This window comes from Rattus rattus, chromosome 16 (genome assembly GCF_011064425.1).
Source record: "Rattus rattus isolate New Zealand chromosome 16, Rrattus_CSIRO_v1, whole genome shotgun sequence".
NCBI classification, from domain to species: Eukaryota; Metazoa; Chordata; class Mammalia; order Rodentia; family Muridae; genus Rattus; species Rattus rattus.
The window spans coordinates 6779954-6795833 of NC_046169.1; the positions used below are offsets into that span (position 1 = coordinate 6779954).

Consider the following 15880-nt stretch of genomic DNA (forward strand, 5'->3'; position numbering starts at 1 on the left):
AGTTAGCTTAGGTGTCATATGAGGCCAAGGAGATTATGGTTTAGAGAGGATAACTTGTCCAAGACTAAATAATTATCTGACTGGGGGAGGGGAGCTATTTAATCCCAAATTACCAACAGTATTCCTGACCCTACCAAGAATGGGCTGCCAGGCCCTCTGGGGAGAAGACTCAAAAGGCTAACGTAACTTATGACAGTTCAGCACATTGTCATCACCCCCGAGGACAGCACAAGGCCCCATATTAATGCTGCCTCAGTGTTGTTTCACTCCCACTACGGGGCACTCTGAAACACACAAGCTGCACAGCAAAACTTGTTATTGAAAAAGTCCATACTGAGTAGAACTAGTCAGTAACTGGCCTTAACACGCGTCTCGACTCTCCGAGGTGAGGGCTCACACAGTTTTAACTGAGAATATACCAGAAGTACCTAAAAGAGGAGACAGGATCTATAACACTGATTAGACAATGAGTCTCAGTTGGGCCGCTAGACAGCCTCTGTGGCATTGACAACTACAGAACTATGGAATCTGTTAAGTGGAGACATTCCTCGCAGCCTTGAGAGCTTCTATGGGGATTAAATATAATTATACATATAGTAATGCAACAATAGGGCCCTGAATATAAAAAAGGTGCTATTTTAAGATTTTAAAAACAACCATTTTGTAATTTCAATAGAGTATTGATGGCTGTACATTTGTTAATAAAAGTACGCACATATTTTCTAATACCCATCGCATACACAGTATTACAGCATGTCACTTCACGGGCTCCCGGATGAACCCTTGACCTGGCTGTTCCCCCTTCCTCAGTGATGAGTAACTAAGGCTTTGGGGTAGTGGTGCTGATATGTCCTGGGTTAACAGTAAGGGGCAAAGCTCTGACCTTGTGTCTGCACAACTTTCTTATTTTTACTCATCCACAAAGATAATTCCCGTATTTTTGAGGCTGTTCAAGAGGTGTTTTGGAAAAATGTAAGTGAAAAAGTTAAAATGAATTCATTTAAAGATGATGCCCATAAAGCTTAGTAAGACTGAAAAACTGTATTTTCACAAACCAAGTCTTACTGTTAAAGCCTACGCGTGTCCTGAAGCCATCTCTAAGCCACTGACCTCTGCATGGTTAAGACTTGCTAGCCCGAATGACTTAAGTTTAACTTGTACAGGCCTCAGTTTTCTTTCCTCTAGGTGGGAAGCCATCAACTCTGAAAGGAGGGTTCCGCTGGTTCCCTCTGAGTCAGTCTCACTCTGCAGTCAGAACTACGTGGTGGTGGGCCATCTGCTTTCTGCTAGAAAGAAGCCGAGGTGGCTCTCTCAAGTCTTGGCTTGCCGGGAAGCACACAGCTCACACAAGGCCGACCCACTGGAACAAGCCAACAGGAAGGGAACCTTCTGCCTTGCTTGCCTCAAGGCTGGGCAGCAGACAGGGACACACCCGTAGGCTGGCAATCCTAAAGACAAGCCGTTTTCAATCAAGGTTTCTAATCATAAGTCTCTAAAGCCCCCATTTTCACCATCCATTTACGGACAAAGTATAATCTTCACATGAAGACAGGAATAAAATTGTAACATCAAGCCTGAAAGCTTAGATCACAGAATTGATACACAACATAAATCCAAGCCCTTTCCTCTGACAAAGAAAATGATGGCTGCGCTCCATGCCTCATCTTCGGAATGCAGCGCTAAGTGAAACACGTCTCCAAGTCCACAGATTAATCACTCTTGAAGAAAAATCCTGCTAAGTATTCTTAGCTCCAAGATCTATGCTTAAGAATGCAGACCAGAGCAAGCAGGCAAACCAGGATCTGAAAGTCTTTAAATGAGGAATCTCAGCGATGCCTGATCCTTGAACTCTGAGTTCCAATTATAACTTATTCTGGGATCCAGTTGGTCAGAAACCAACACTTATGCAATGCTGCTCTCAGAAGACACAGGTTATTAAATGAAAATTGCAGTGCAAGGCATGGGATACCCCCTTCCAGTTATTGGTGAGGCGGGCAGGCCCCAGAAGTCTCTAAGACAACACAGGCTGTAACCATTGCCCTTGGCTACCCTCCATAATAACCACAGCTAAGCCTCTATTTGGCTACAGGGCTAGGAAAACAATCTCAAACCAAGCAAGAAATCTCCTTCCTGCTGCCGAGCTTTCAGTGTCAAAGGTGCTAGCTATATAGGCTGTGAGCCTAGGCTGGTTGTATCTATTGGTGCAATCGTTGTAGTCCTGTTAGAGGGTCACGCTCACTTTCTGATTGGATTTGAGGAAATTTCATGTCTGGTACTATAATCTTCATCAAAAGCCCATACCCTGGGGAGGCCCAAGAGTAGAACTTGCTATTTTTAGTTCACTAAATTTTAACATTGTCAAATTGCTTTCTAGATATTTGTGTTCATATCGACATATCAGGGATGCACTCAACCTTAATCAGAAAAGCTCCTTCTTTGTAGCGGGCAGAAGTCAATGCAGAGACACATTAATTGATCAAAACGCTGAGACTGAGTGCTCAGCCCGAAATGCCGTGTCTTTGTCATCAACCACCCCGGCTCCCTGCCAGAGCCAGGGAATATCTTGAAAAAGGAGGCGGAGAGAACGTGCGAGCCAGAGGACAGGGAGGCGTGCAGAGATGCTGCTTCTGGACACAAGGCTATTCCGTTCATGCACTCACAGTGGTGTGGTTATCCATGCAAACTCAAGCCAGCCAGGATTTCGGCAGAGTTAAGAGTGGGTGCTTTCCAGGCCTCACCTTTAATGTGGAGCCACTGGCACTCAACAGCTACCGGGGAAGGGAGGATAATTTTCTGAGGGTGTTCCAACTGGTGGGTCGGTCGCTCATGCTCCAGTGGATGGCCCCACACCCATGCATGGGCAGTACAGACTGAATAGACTAAGTGCATTATCAAAAACAAAACAAAAACAAAAAACCCACATGAAGTTGGGAGAACATGTTAGAGGTCATAAGGGGGGGTGGAGGGCATATATTTGATTATAATAAAGAAAACTTCTAATTAAGAAGGAAATGGACATCCACTGACTAAATGTCCATGAGGCTGCAAGGGAGGGATGCAAGAGTCTGTCGTCTTGTTGTAAAGCAAGCGTGTCCAGACGGTAAGACAAACGGCCATCACAAATGCCCCAGTGGGTTCTTGGTTTTGTCTTTCATAACGTTCAAGACTATTTAATGGATGGAATTTCTGAAATTCTAGAGTACAACGCAAGGACAAACTAACATTTGTGTAATCCTACATAGTTTGCCATCTTCTTTTATTTTATTATAATTTACTATCTGTGAGCCTCCACCTCTGAGACCAGATCGTGTGTGTATGAAGCAGAAAACGCAGTTCACAAATCAAGTGCGTCTTCATGCCAGCTCTCTTTAATGTGCGGGTACTCACTTGGGTTGACTCCCCAAATCTAGAGACGCTGACCAATTCTCCTCTGCTCAGGCTGGACTCACCGACCTGGTCATGCCCATCAGATCTGCCTGGATCCCATTACACAGCTACTTCCCTGACATTCTTTGTCTAACCATGGCCGCTCTTTACCTCAGTGAACTCCTGGACAGGCCAATCTCTTATTGTCCATGTGACAGACTATGGAGCTATAGACATGTGGCTACAAACTGACCCAATAGTTATTCCAACCTTTGAAATTCAAGTTCAGCTCTTGAGATATTTAGTAAGGAGAAAAAAAAAAAGTTCATCTTACCAAGCATTCACTATGGGCCAGGCACTGTTCTAAGGCATCAGTGAACATTCAGACAAAAATCTCTACACTGAGTTTTATTCTATAGTGTATATTAGATTGTGTGTGGGTGGGGAGATTGGGTGAGAGAAAGCAGCCAATATATAAATTATGTATACAGTTACATATCTATATATACATATATGTATACACACACACACACACACACGTTTGAAGGCAGGAAGTACTATAGAACGGGGGTGGGGGGTGGGGTGGGGTGGGGAGAACCTGCAGTGAAGGGTTTGGGGAAGGAGCTTGCAATCAAGAGTTAGAAGAACGGGTGCCTAGTGTTCTGAGCGCGTCCTGCACACAGTGATGATACATCAACATCCTGAGTTCACACTGGCTGATGAGTATTCAAAATCAAGCCGTTAGGAACGATCAGTCTTGCAGGTTTCCTCCCTGTCAGAGCTGACATTCATCACACGCACTTTCATTCCTTCACTGCAAACCAGGAACTCTTTGCCCCTACAGCTCAGAGTTAGACAGACAACTAACGAGTCCATCCTAACTTAGTGAGTGAAGCTATGAAGGAACAGAATAAGGAAAGGCCATCAAAGTGCAAGGATGTAAGATGCTATTTTTTGTGGTGACTGCAGTAGGCGGCCTCCCAAGTGGTCCTGTGGTTTCCACTTGCCAGTGTTTCGAGTAATCCTGGAAGCGGCCTGGACTGAGTCACCTTTACCATAGGGACTGGTGAGGTATCACTTCTGAGATTAGGGAATACAGAGTATGGCTTTAGTGTGGTAGTTGTTCTGGGGGAAACAAGCAACCAAGGTGACCAAGGTTACTGGGCAGCCCTTGACATCAGCCCAGGAACAGGTCCTCCTCCATGCAAGCCCAAGAACTGCAGTCTGCAGTCCGCAGTCTTGGAGACAGACTCTGAAGCACTTGGCTAAGCCCCGCCAACATTCCTGCATCCACAGAAACTGAGAAGTGTTTTGCTTTCAGTCCCTAGGTTTTGAGGTAACTAGCTACGTGGAAATGAGTAATCGACACCACCGTCAAGGGTGATGTTCCTGAGCAAACTGCCTCGCAGTGGGCAGACCATATGAAAGTGTAAGGAAAGAGAATTTTAGGCAAGGGGGCTGGAGAGATGGCTCAGCGGTAAAGAGCACTGACTGCTCTTCCAGAGGTCCTGAGTTCAATTCCCAGCAACCACATCTGTAATGGGACCCAATGCCCTCTTCTGGTGTGTCTGAAGATAGCTACAGTGTACTCATATAACTAAAATAAATAATTCTTTAAAAAAAAAATCTTGGGGTTGGGGATTTAGCTCAGTGGTAGAGCGCTTGCCTAGCAAGTGCAAGGCCCTGGGTTCGGTCCCCAGCTCCGAAAAAGAAAAAAAAAAAAAATCTTAGGCAAGAACAGGACAAGGGACAAAAGCACTGAGATAGTTGTCTATGAAAGATGACTGTCTTACTTAGGGTTTCTGTCACTGTGATGAAACACCGTGGCCAAAAGCAACTTGGGGAGAAAAGGGTTCTTTCAGCCACACTTCCACAGAACACAGCAGGAACCTGAGGCAGGAGCCGGAGCAGAAACCATGGAGGAGTGCTGCTTACTGGACTGGCTTGCTCCTCAGGACTTGCTCCATCGGCTTCCTTTTCTTTTTCTTTTTTTGTCTTTTGGTTGTTGTTTTGTTTTGAGACAATTTCTCACTGAGGTAGCTCTGACTGTCTTGGACCCATGTAGACCAGGCTGGCCTTAAAATCACAGAGATCGATCTCCTGAGTGCTAGGACCAAAGGTGTGCGCCACCATTAACGAGCTAGCTAGCTTTCTCATAGCACCCAGAGCCACTAGGCCAGGAGTAGCACCACCCACAGATGGGCCCTCCCACATCACTAACTAAGAAAATGCTCTATAGCCTGATCTAATGGAGGTATTTTCTCAATTGTGGGTCTCTCCTGCAAGATGACTATAGCTGGAATCAAGTTGACACAAAACTAACCAGGCCAGTGACCAATGGTAGTCAGTTACAGTGGACAGTATGGAAACCAGCCCCGATATGCCCATAAACAATAAGACACAGCCTGTGTGCAGACGCCATTAGTTTAACCATCATTAACTGGCTTGACCAGTGGCCAATAGATGACATCTCAGAGTACTTGTCCTCTGAGAACTGTGCTGTTTTAATTCACTTATTCTTTATAATAATCCTACCAAGTGAGTGTTATTATTCACCTAGTTTATCGATGAGGAAACCAGAGGTTCAGAAAAGCCTAGTCACTCACCCAAATTCACAGGTGGGGAAGTGTTTGGGCCACAAGGCCATCTCACCTCAGCTCTCACTCTTGGCCCTCACAGAATACTGAAAAAGGACTCACAGAGAAGACTCTCTGCCCTTGAAAAGGGAAAGAAATCCAAGCTCAATGGTTAGGCAACCTGGTTGTTAAAACTGGAACTTTTTTTTTTTTTATGCAGGTAGAAAAGATTCTTTACAAGAAACAGGAATTATTGACAAAGGCAATACATATGGTCCATTTTATGCTGTTTTATGCTCACTGGCCTAGATTGGGCGCTGGCTTCCAGCCAACATTCCAGACACCTGGCACTGTACCAGGTGCCCATCTGCTGCAGACCTTCATTCTCTTCTCATTTCCAAGTGCGAGGAAGGCTGTGAACGTTCCCGCAGGCTAATTTCTTAAAGAGGGAAGAAACCAATCCACTTATTTTTGATGCGTACCCTAGTAGTAGGGATGCTATTCCAGAGTGGCTTTCTTAAAGGCTTTAACAGACCGGGAGCCCACCATACCTCTTCACAGTGCTCCCTGGAACTAAAGGAGTCACAGAGCTACTGAGCTTGGGTTTGTTCTACGATTTTCATTCAGGAAGATATACAAACCAACCAGCTTGTTCGACATACCTAACGATATTAGCATAATCACATTAATCGCTAATGTTGATTTGTAACATTCATTTATTGCCTTCCTGTGCCATGTGAACTAAACTGCATGCAGACCAACTTGTTTCCTGCTATATCCCTATGCTCAAAAGTTATTTAACAAATGAGTAAAATACTCTCTTACATTTTGAAGGCAAGGTCTTGCTTTGTGACCCAGGCTGGCCTCAAACTCTCCATCTTCCTGCCTCAGCTTCTCAAGGACAGGGAGATGGATTTAGAGCAGTTGACTCATTTAACTCTTATTAGAAGGACAGGCCCTGGGAGAGGTAAATCTTGCCTTACTGGTTTTTGGTTGTGAGGGAGTGGCTGAAAAGCCTCAGAGTAAGTGAACATGGATATAGGCCCCAGAGAAGCTTGTGTTCTCTCTGTATCTTTACCATGATACAGAATCTAACTTTCTTTCTAGAAGTTTCTTATATCCCATGCTCAAGCCTCCAGTTCTGCATCCATGTTGCTAGTCTACCACACCCGCTCATTAAATGGTCTGAATTCACTGCTGGCTTCACCTTCCCTCCACACAGATATGGGAATGTACTGACCGGAGGCTCACTGTTGCTCCCTCCCCATACCTCCTGGTGGGGATCAAGCTCGACCTACACACACTAGGGCGAGGACAAGGACTGTACCACAGGCTACATGTGAAGCCACCCCTATGGCTTGAGCATGGTCTCACCGAGGTGTTCAGGCTGGGCTTTGATCTTTTGCTGTAGTCCCGGCTATCTAAGAAGTTGAGACTCTCCTTCCTTAGTACTACTAGGCATGAGCGCCCAGGCCCAGCTATGCCTCCTTTAGACTGGGAAGAAGGAAGCCATACATCTCTGAACACTGATACTTCTTTCACAATCCACCAACGTTCCCCGAGTTCCTGGAAAGCAGATCACACTGGCCTCGCTGGCTGGCCTCTGCCTAGGTTCGCATCCCAAGAGCAGGTGGGAGTGCACAAAACAGCGAGTCCCTCAATTCTGTCTTACCTGTTACATTTGTATTCTTTTTCAGGATTTGCTTATGTATTTTTATGTGTATGAGCCCTTTATCTGCACATACTGTACAGCAGAGTGACTGAAGAGGGCATAAGATGCCATTACAGATGGTGGTGGTTGCTGGGATTTGAATTCAGGGCCTCTGGAAGAGCAGTCAGTGCTCTTGATAGTTGAGCCACCTCTCCAGTCCTTATCTGTTACATTTTAGGTCCCGCACTTACCTATGCAACACCACACATTAAAACAGTCTTCTTTCTCCTATGTACAACTCACTTGCCCTGCCCAAACTACAGAAGGCTTGTAAGACTCCTTCTCCCTATTTCTCAGGGCGGTGCTATCAGGCCTTACTTGCTGTGTAGACAGTGTGAGGTCCAGTGTCAGCTAGATGTGAGAAGCATTCCATCCTTGAAATAAATGGACCCAAACAGCAACTGTATCACAATATCTTATAAAATCTAAAGCAGCAAAAAGATACAGTATTAAGAATCTGATCAAAAAGGGCTAGATCTGGAGTTTTAAGTCTTTGAAAGTAAACTATGGATCCAGAAGCATCTCTTGGGGGCTCTATTTGAAGGATGTTCCAAAGATCATTGGAATCTAGAAATGAAGTAAACCAAAAATAATCACTTTTGTCTAAAGACCTGGAGGACTATAATCTTTTAAAAATATATAATTTTATTAGCTGAGTGTGGTGGCACACACCTTTAATCCCAGCACTTAGGCAGCAGAGGCAGGTGGATCTCTGTGAGTTTGAGGTCAGCCTGGTCTACAAAGTGAGTTCTAGCACAGCTAGGGCTATATAAAATCCCGGCCTCAAACCTCATCCTCAAAATATTTCTTTTCAACTAAAATTTTTTAAAATATATCTTGATTTTACTCTTTTTTCCCCCTGCTGGAGACAATAACCTTGATAAATGAACTGAGAAGAAGGTAGTCAATCATGGGCTGAAGAATCCAATATTCTTTCCTATCTCTTGGAATGCAGGATGCTCTGGGTCACAACTAAATGGATAAGCTTTTTATGTAGACTTTTTATTCTCTACAGAGATACCACACAAACCTGTATTATGCTAATTAATTAGGGCACTTAGATGCTACTGCTATATGTAATTTAGAACTAGTCTGTAAAGTGCTTTGAAAGTGGCAAGTGCTAGGCCAGATATGCAGAATTATTAGATATTAAAAGCCTTTGGTGTATGGGCATCTCGTTTAATGATTGGCTCTTTAGAGGACACAGGATTTTACAGCCAAACAGAACTTCTGATCTTGAATCATTAACACTGCAGTGGTTTGAGCGCAACATCATTAGCTCACCAGTGAGGTAGTGGGGATTTTTTTCAGTTTATATAAGCAAGTATGATTCAAGTACAAGTCTGTCACCCCCATTCTTCTGCCCTTTCTTTCATAGCCTTGGCCCAGAACTCACTATATACATTAGGCTGTCCTCAGATTCAGAGTTCTACCTGCCTCTGTCTGCAGGTATTAAGAGGGCACACCAACACCCCGAGCTCTCTCAGCCCTCTAGTTCCCACAGACTGCACACCGTTCCTTCCACACATGTGGCACTCCTGATGAGCCTATTTTCTCCCTGAGCCCATCTGCCATCTATATGAACTTCTATCTGAGTCTGTTTATGGCCACCCTAGACGGATTTACACTGCATGCCACAGGATGAGTGACAACCCTTTATTGCGACCCAACTGTGAGATCCAGTGGTGGTCACCAGTTGATACACTGTTTTCTCTAACTGGACTTTCTTACACCTTCCACTCTTCCTACTTCGAGATTGGTTTTCTTCACTCTTCTCCGCCCTAACTGAACTGTCATCATCCTTGCTGCCAACTAAGCATACCACTCTAAGGGCCGTGTCTATTTTATCTTTGGAAAACTCAAACCAAGTCATTCCTCAGCAGAGTCCTCTCCTTAGACCCCAGATGAATTCGACCCACGGCCTAGTGGCCTCTGGGCTAATTTCAAAGGACCTTTTCTTCCCCAGTCATAGGGCTGACTTACTCAGCATCTTCCACAGCTCGGCTTCCGGCAGAATTTACTGTCTCATCAGGTATATACTCTACCTAACACTGAGGTTGCCTGAGGCTTGCTTCCCAGCCCCTTCCTTATCACTTTCCAGCCTCTGTTGACTTACATCTTTATGATCAGGGCTCACATGGTTACCTTCAGCTTGTATCTCTCCCAGGGCCCGCAACCCTCACAACACAACAGTTACTTCTAAGCTCCTTGTCCTAGTAATTGGCCTCGAACCTAGACAGGAGATGGAAACATCTGGTTCTCTATCTGACATCCTGTTCCTAGGACTTCACCCTTCTCCCTATTGTCCGTGTTATCGGCATTTTGGGCCACTTCCGGTCTGGCTTTGCTACAATTTGCCCCATCATCCCACTCTGTAATGGAAATAACACAGCACTCCAGCTCTTTTCCTCACTGAATCAAGAAGATGGGCCCTTCTCCTTATCTGCTATGCTAAACCATGGAAATCTTTAAGTTCTCCAACCTTTAGTTTCTGCTTCAGGAGCTCACATTTCCCCCCAAGTGTGCATTTGCTCTCCACTCTGCATAGCCTCTTCTTTTCCTACGATCTCTGGAACTCCTTCCCTGGTTTCTGTGTTCAAAGCAGACACTTCTCAAGTTCTCTATTTGGCCTCGTATTTGTTTAAAACTTTGTTTTTTTTAACTCCATTTAAAAAAATTCCTACTGCCAAGCCAGGCAGCGGTAGTTCATGCCTTTAATCCCACCATGTGGGAGGCAGCCTGGTCTGGAGTGAGTTCCTGGACAGTCAGGACTACAGAGAAACCCTTCTTCCAAAAACAAAAACAAGTTTCCACTGTTATCTGTTTTCAAGGCCTGGTACAATCCAGGCATTCAGTGAGTACAAAAGTATCTTTTTAAAAAGTGGGTCAAGTCTAGGAAATATAGGCTCTTGGCAGGGTAGAAGAGGTCAAATATAACCTAAAGGTTCCTTTTTTTTTTTTTTGACTTTTTGAGACAGAGTTTCTCTATGTAGCCTTGGACTTCCTATCTCACTTTGAAGACCAGGCTGGCCTCAAACTTAAGAGAGCTGCCTGCCTCTGCCTCTGCCTCTGCCTCCAGAGTGCTGGGATTAAAAGCATGTATGTATGTTGGTGCTGTTTTTCTGAGGCAAGCTCTTGTTATTCAAGTCAGTCGGATCTTTAACTTGTAATTCTCCTGTTTGCATCTTTTGTTTGTTTGAATCTTTTGTATGCTGAGATTACAGGCATGCACCATCATCCCTGGCAGACAGTGGAGTTCTGACTGAAGACAAGCATCACCAAAGATCCCAAAGCTCTAGAGCAAGAGGTGACTCGGCTCAGGAGTGACAGATACTTAGAGTGAATTAAGTCACGCCTGGGTAGAATACTTACAAGACACAAACGATTAAAGAGATAAACCGGATGACTCTTGGGATGTGAAAGGTTTTGTTAATATTGTTAAGTTTCCCAAAATGTCATTTCTTCTGTACAGAATTCTCTTCCTCCAAATCCTGACTTTCTATCAAATGTTATCTCTTCTATGTAACCCTGGGCTCCTACCTAAAGACTAAAAATGTTACCTGGTAATTCCAGTTTTTCCAATAATTAAAGTTGGAGCTGGAGAGACAACTCGGTTGCTGAAGCACTTGCCACAAACTTTAAGGATCTGATTTTAATTTCCAGAGCTTACATAAAAGTTGGGCAGGGTGGCTAAGCTTCCAACACCAATGCTCGGGAGACAGATAACAAGTAGGTTCCTGGGGTAGCCTAGCCTAACTGACAAACCCCTTTAACCCCAATATGTGAGAAACTAGGGCAAGGGCAAGTTTATCAAGTGCATTCCAAGTCAGCCGGGGCTAGCTGGTGAACGTGCCCTAAAACCAACCAAACTAAAGGTTAACTTCTGGCTTCCATGTGCATACATACATATCCACACAAACAGGCCTGCACGAAACCTAGTAAAAACTGGTTTACTCATGTTGTGACTACATATTTCATTAGTGTTCTGGAATTCAAGCAATAAACTGACATCCTACAAAAGCTACGAAGATGGAGCTTGATACCAATTCAAATTCTCTTGCGAAATTAAAACTCCGAGAGTACTTTACATTATCTTCATCCTTAAGGTAGTCTACTAATCATATCAAAGAAGCATTTGCATTAATAAAAAAAAAAAAAAAACCAGCCCGGAGATGCCTTACTGGGTACAGGTGCTTGCTGTGAAGCCCAACAATCAAATGGCTCCAATATGGCGTTAGGAGAGAACAGACTGCCATGCGTGTACCATGGCATGTTTGTGTGCACATACAAGGAAAATGTAAAAACAAACCACCTCAAGTCCCTCTTCCAATCTTCTTTCCAGCCTTTTAAATCATAGTGTCCTGGACCTCATTCTACTTTACCTCTCCTTCCCACAGCATTTCGATCATATAGAAATAGTCTTTTTAAGATCTGTGATCACAACCTCTGACTCGGCCCAATTACGTCTGTTCACTTATAGCGTTGGTTCAATTAAGGGGTGACACCATCCTTGGGGGTTCATCTAGGTTCAAGGAAGAGAAACCACTCAAACTAGTTTAAACAAAAGCGAGAATTTATTAGGCAAACAGACTTGCAGAGATTCCAAAAGCTGTAATGGGTCAATAGCTAGAGCCACATTTTCCTATAGGACAGAACATGCTGTAGTCACCAATTCTAGTTCTGGGCTCTGTACCATCCTGAGGGTGGTCCTGCTTGTACCCTGCACGAGGGACTAGAGCGTGGGTTCGTTTTTGCTTGCCTTTTTATCTTTATAGTCCTTTACGCTGGCCTCAAACTTGACAAGCACATGCTGGCAGACATTCAAGAGCTCATTCAGGCCTTTCTGAAACGGCTCAACAGCTGGAAGTGCACCCCGTGTCTGAATTCGCAAATTAATTTTGCTCTCTGAAGGATGGGTCGTAGTGTAACCACAAAATTCCACTTCCGGGTTCTTCATGATTATGTACCGCAGACAATTTCCTAGTGTATGGTCCTCCTCGTGTAGTACAAATGTCACACACTGTCTATCTGTTCCAGCTGCCTGGACCATTTCCAGGGCTGTCTTCCTCTCGCCTTCAGCCATTGAGGTCTTCAATCCTGATATTTTTCTACACACATATTTTTTTGTGTAAGAATGAGATCATACGGAATATCGTTTTCTGATTAACTCTTAAAGATTCACTGCCTCATTTTCCTGCCTCCACACTTCTAGCCATAAATATTTAACTCGTTTCTCCCTACTTCATTTGACTCCAGCAAGGGGGTGGGTACCACCTCAGAAAAAAACAAAACAAAAGAAAAACAACCCACGAAGTTAATTGTTTGCAAAAATCTTCGGATAGAGCAAAGAAAGGGGCAGAGTTATAATAGGGTAGGCCCTGCTGAAGATGAAAAGGGAGTTGACAGGCATAAAAAACACGATTACTTTAGCATAAAAATGGCAACCACAAGGTATCAGGGTGGCAGGCTTAGTTACAGCTTCCGTTTGAAAGAGGTAAGGAAACTAAGTGAAAGGAAGTGAAAAGTTTAATAGGAGGGAGAATTTGGCGGACAGAGAGAATTTATGAGCAGTCTGCACAGAGCGGAGTTGCAGTAACTTTAGCTAACTTAACACGCCAGGACCGCCACTCGGGATGGCTGGCCCGGTGCGTGACCTTACACGAGGCAGTTCTAATGAGGGTGGTGGCAGTTTGGGACTTACAGCTGGATTCCCAACCTCTCTCCCATCCCGGATGGCTAGCGTCCCTCTGGGCTTTTCTGTTATAAATGAACCCACGGCTCCTCCCTCTTCCCAACCCGGCCCGCTCTATTCTCTCTCCTCCCTTCCCCAGCGCCTGGGGTCAGGCCTAGCCGCCACGCCGGGCGCAGTCGGCCGCGTGCCCCTTCGCTACCCGCTTCTCTGGCCCGACCCGCCGCCCCACTCCACTCTTTGCCTCCAACCTTACCTCTCCAGCTCCTGATCGTCCTCCATCGCGGGGAGCGGCTCCAGGAAATCCTCAGGTGGCGCTGGCGAAAAGGAAGCTCTTCCCCATGTCGCGAAAGGTGCGGGACAAGGCAGGAAGGAAGAAACCACCGACGGAAGGAGCGGATGACGGAAGGAGGGAGGCGGAGCCGCAGCGGCGCGGCAGGGCCCCCTATGAAGGGCGGGGCTAAAACAGAACCCGCCCCCGACCACGCCCAGGCTCGGGCTGGACCGCTCACCTGGAACTGCGGAAGCCAGGCGGCTGCGGTGCACATTCTGTCCCCGAGTGCTACCGTAGATCACAGGCTTCTCGCCTGTTGCCCCGAGACATCTGCTATTTAGCGTCGGGGTCGGATCTCTGACTTTCTAGAGTCTCGAGGAACGGGACTGCCCCATGGCTGGCTATTCCCGGGACCGGAGTCCTCATGGGCCTTTCCTGGGGCACCCAGCATATTGCAACCTTGAAAAAGCAGAGAGACTAGTGTGCAGAGGTGACTTTCCTGACGATACTGTGGGCTTTTTATTTTCTCCCAGGGGTGCAAATGTACATCTCCAATAGGTGCAAAGGCAGCGTTTGTCTTTCTTTTGGGAGAGAAGTGAGAGTTTGGAGCACCGCCCTCCTTCCTCCGGAGCTCACGCGGTGGACTTGCAGCTCCTTTTCCCTTTGAACCCAAGGAACCGCCCTTCTCAGGTGCATCCTCTCTTCTCCCACCTGACCCTGGCCAGGCTGGGTCCCCGCCCCACCCAGCTGTCCTCTCGCCCTGCACACCTACACGTCAGCCGCCCCGCGCCACCTGTTCTCCCTCAGCCTGGTCCCGCAACCCTCCCCTCCCTTCAGCTGTCCCACGCCGGGCGCGGCGCTCCAGGGGTGCACGCAGACACTTCCCGAGCGTCTTCTCTGTGTGTCTGAGGGGAGAATCCGGCCGGGAGCGATGGCGGAGGGCGGAACGCGCTCACTCTAACTCGGGAGTGATGAGCAGGGCCGACCCGGCCCCTAGAATTCCTTGATTGGTCGAGCGGCTCCAAGCCCGCTCTTAGTCCCGCCTTCGCCCGCCGTTGATTGGCTCAGGTGCGTGTCGGGTTGGGCCTCTGCGCTCGCCCCCGAGGGGAAAGGCAGCAGGGGCGGTTGAGAAGTAAAGTCTTCGCCGGACTTTGCTTCTCGCCAGGAAATCGGCGGCGGTGAGTCCCGGCAGAGCGGAGCCGGGTAGCGTCCTCGTCAGCGCGCCCGCGGGGAGCCCGCCGCTTTCCGTCAGTGAGTTACTTCGCCTCAGGTGCGGGCGGTGACGGGGTGTGGCGTCAGGGTAGGGGGGACCATCTGGGGAACCGCTGGGGGCCGCGTGGTGTCTGGCCCGGCCCGGTGCGGGTGCAGCTTCCAGGAGACCCGGTGCGGTTCTGCGCGCCTCTCGCTTCTCAAGACATGGACGTTTGAGGACGAGTTGTTGCACTTCGCGTCTGCACGTTGTCGGGAGCTAGAGTGGCGCTAGCCAGCTGCCCTTTGGTTTTGTTCCCTGGAAGGGATGAGCAGAGAGACCCTCCTCCCCGCCCCAGCCTGTTGCAGGGGAAGTCTCACCTTTCTCTTCAGATTTGACATGTTTGGGAGCGTGGGGGTATAATTTCCAAAATATGAATCCCGATTTGGAAGCATTTGCGCACAAAACACCTCTTGGGGAAAAACATCGCTGGCTTTTGAAAGCTTTCTGCCACGTTTCACACAAGGGCTTTTTTTTTTTTTTTTTTTTTTTTTTTTAATGGAGTGTTCTAGTATTTCCGTTTGCATTTAAGATTGTGTGTTTGCCAGAGCCTAAGGACGCTTCCGCGTGGCTTTTTCGAATCAATTTTTCTTTTCTCTGTAGCCTTGGCCAGCCTGGAACTCTTCCCTGAGTGCTGTTGGGTTAGAGAGGCGTGCGCCCCACACCCCGCCAATTTTTCTTTAAAAATAAAATCACAGAAACCAATGGCAAGGATAGTTGGAGGATTCTGTGAGCTCCAGTTTATCCAAACTGCCTTCACTTTAAGAATGTCACATTCTTTGTAGTCACAGTACTTAGAAATTGGCCTCCTTCCCAGGACACAATTTGCTTTTTCTCTAGCCTGTACAGTGACACAGCACAGACGAAGTTGGATCTCAGTAGGTCAATCCTGTTTGCTTTGATAGATTTGGACACCCTCCCTCCCCCACACCTTCAGAAAAAAGGACTTTGGCAGGTAAAGAAGGAACCTGGGGGAATCTAGTGTCCTATTTGGCCTGCAGATCATTGTTGAGCC

At 46.6% G+C, this 15880-nt stretch overlaps 3 protein-coding genes across 6 annotated transcripts in view; 1 reads left to right on the forward strand and 2 right to left on the reverse strand.

Moving 5' to 3' along the window:
• The window catches only part of LOC116885187 (protein POLR1D-like), a 32765-nt gene extending 19066 nt beyond the window's left edge, over positions 1–13699 (reverse strand). Inside the window, exon 1 of the mRNA XM_032886405.1 lies at positions 13599–13699. Within this exon, the coding sequence (XP_032742296.1) occupies positions 13599–13624 (26 nt within the window). The 5' untranslated portion in view covers positions 13625–13699. The remainder of the gene's footprint in view (positions 1–13598) is intronic.
• Positions 12205–13741, reverse strand: LOC116885186 (DNA-directed RNA polymerases I and III subunit RPAC2). The gene is made up of 2 exons (XM_032886403.1): positions 13599–13741; positions 12205–12761 (listed from the first exon to the last, which is right to left on the reverse strand). The coding sequence occupies exons 1-2, from the start codon at positions 13622–13624 to the stop codon at positions 12386–12388; spliced, it is 402 nt and encodes a 133-aa protein (XP_032742294.1). The 5' UTR covers positions 13625–13741; the 3' UTR covers positions 12205–12385.
• Positions 13742–14602: 861 nt separating this feature from the next.
• Positions 14603–15880, forward strand: part of Lnx2 (ligand of numb-protein X 2) — a 64002-nt gene continuing 62724 nt past the window's right edge. For 2 of the 4 annotated variants that reach the window (XM_032886400.1, XM_032886401.1), the window contains exon 1: positions 14707–14886. The gene's annotated coding sequence lies outside the window, so the exon portion shown is untranslated. Of the gene's footprint in view, positions 14685–14706; positions 14887–15880 lie in introns of those variants that run through there. The other 2 variants (XM_032886402.1, XM_032886399.1) reach the window with 2 other exon arrangements.

Excerpts from the sequence above, each read along its gene's own strand:
- LOC116885186 (XM_032886403.1), bottom strand. The coding sequence starts at position 13,624 with ATGGAGGACGATCAGGAGCTGGAGAG. Across the intron at positions 12,762-13,598 it reads GACGATCAGGAGCTGGAGAG|AAAAATATCAGGATTGAAGA; the intron begins GTAAGGTTGGAG and ends ATATGTGTGTAG.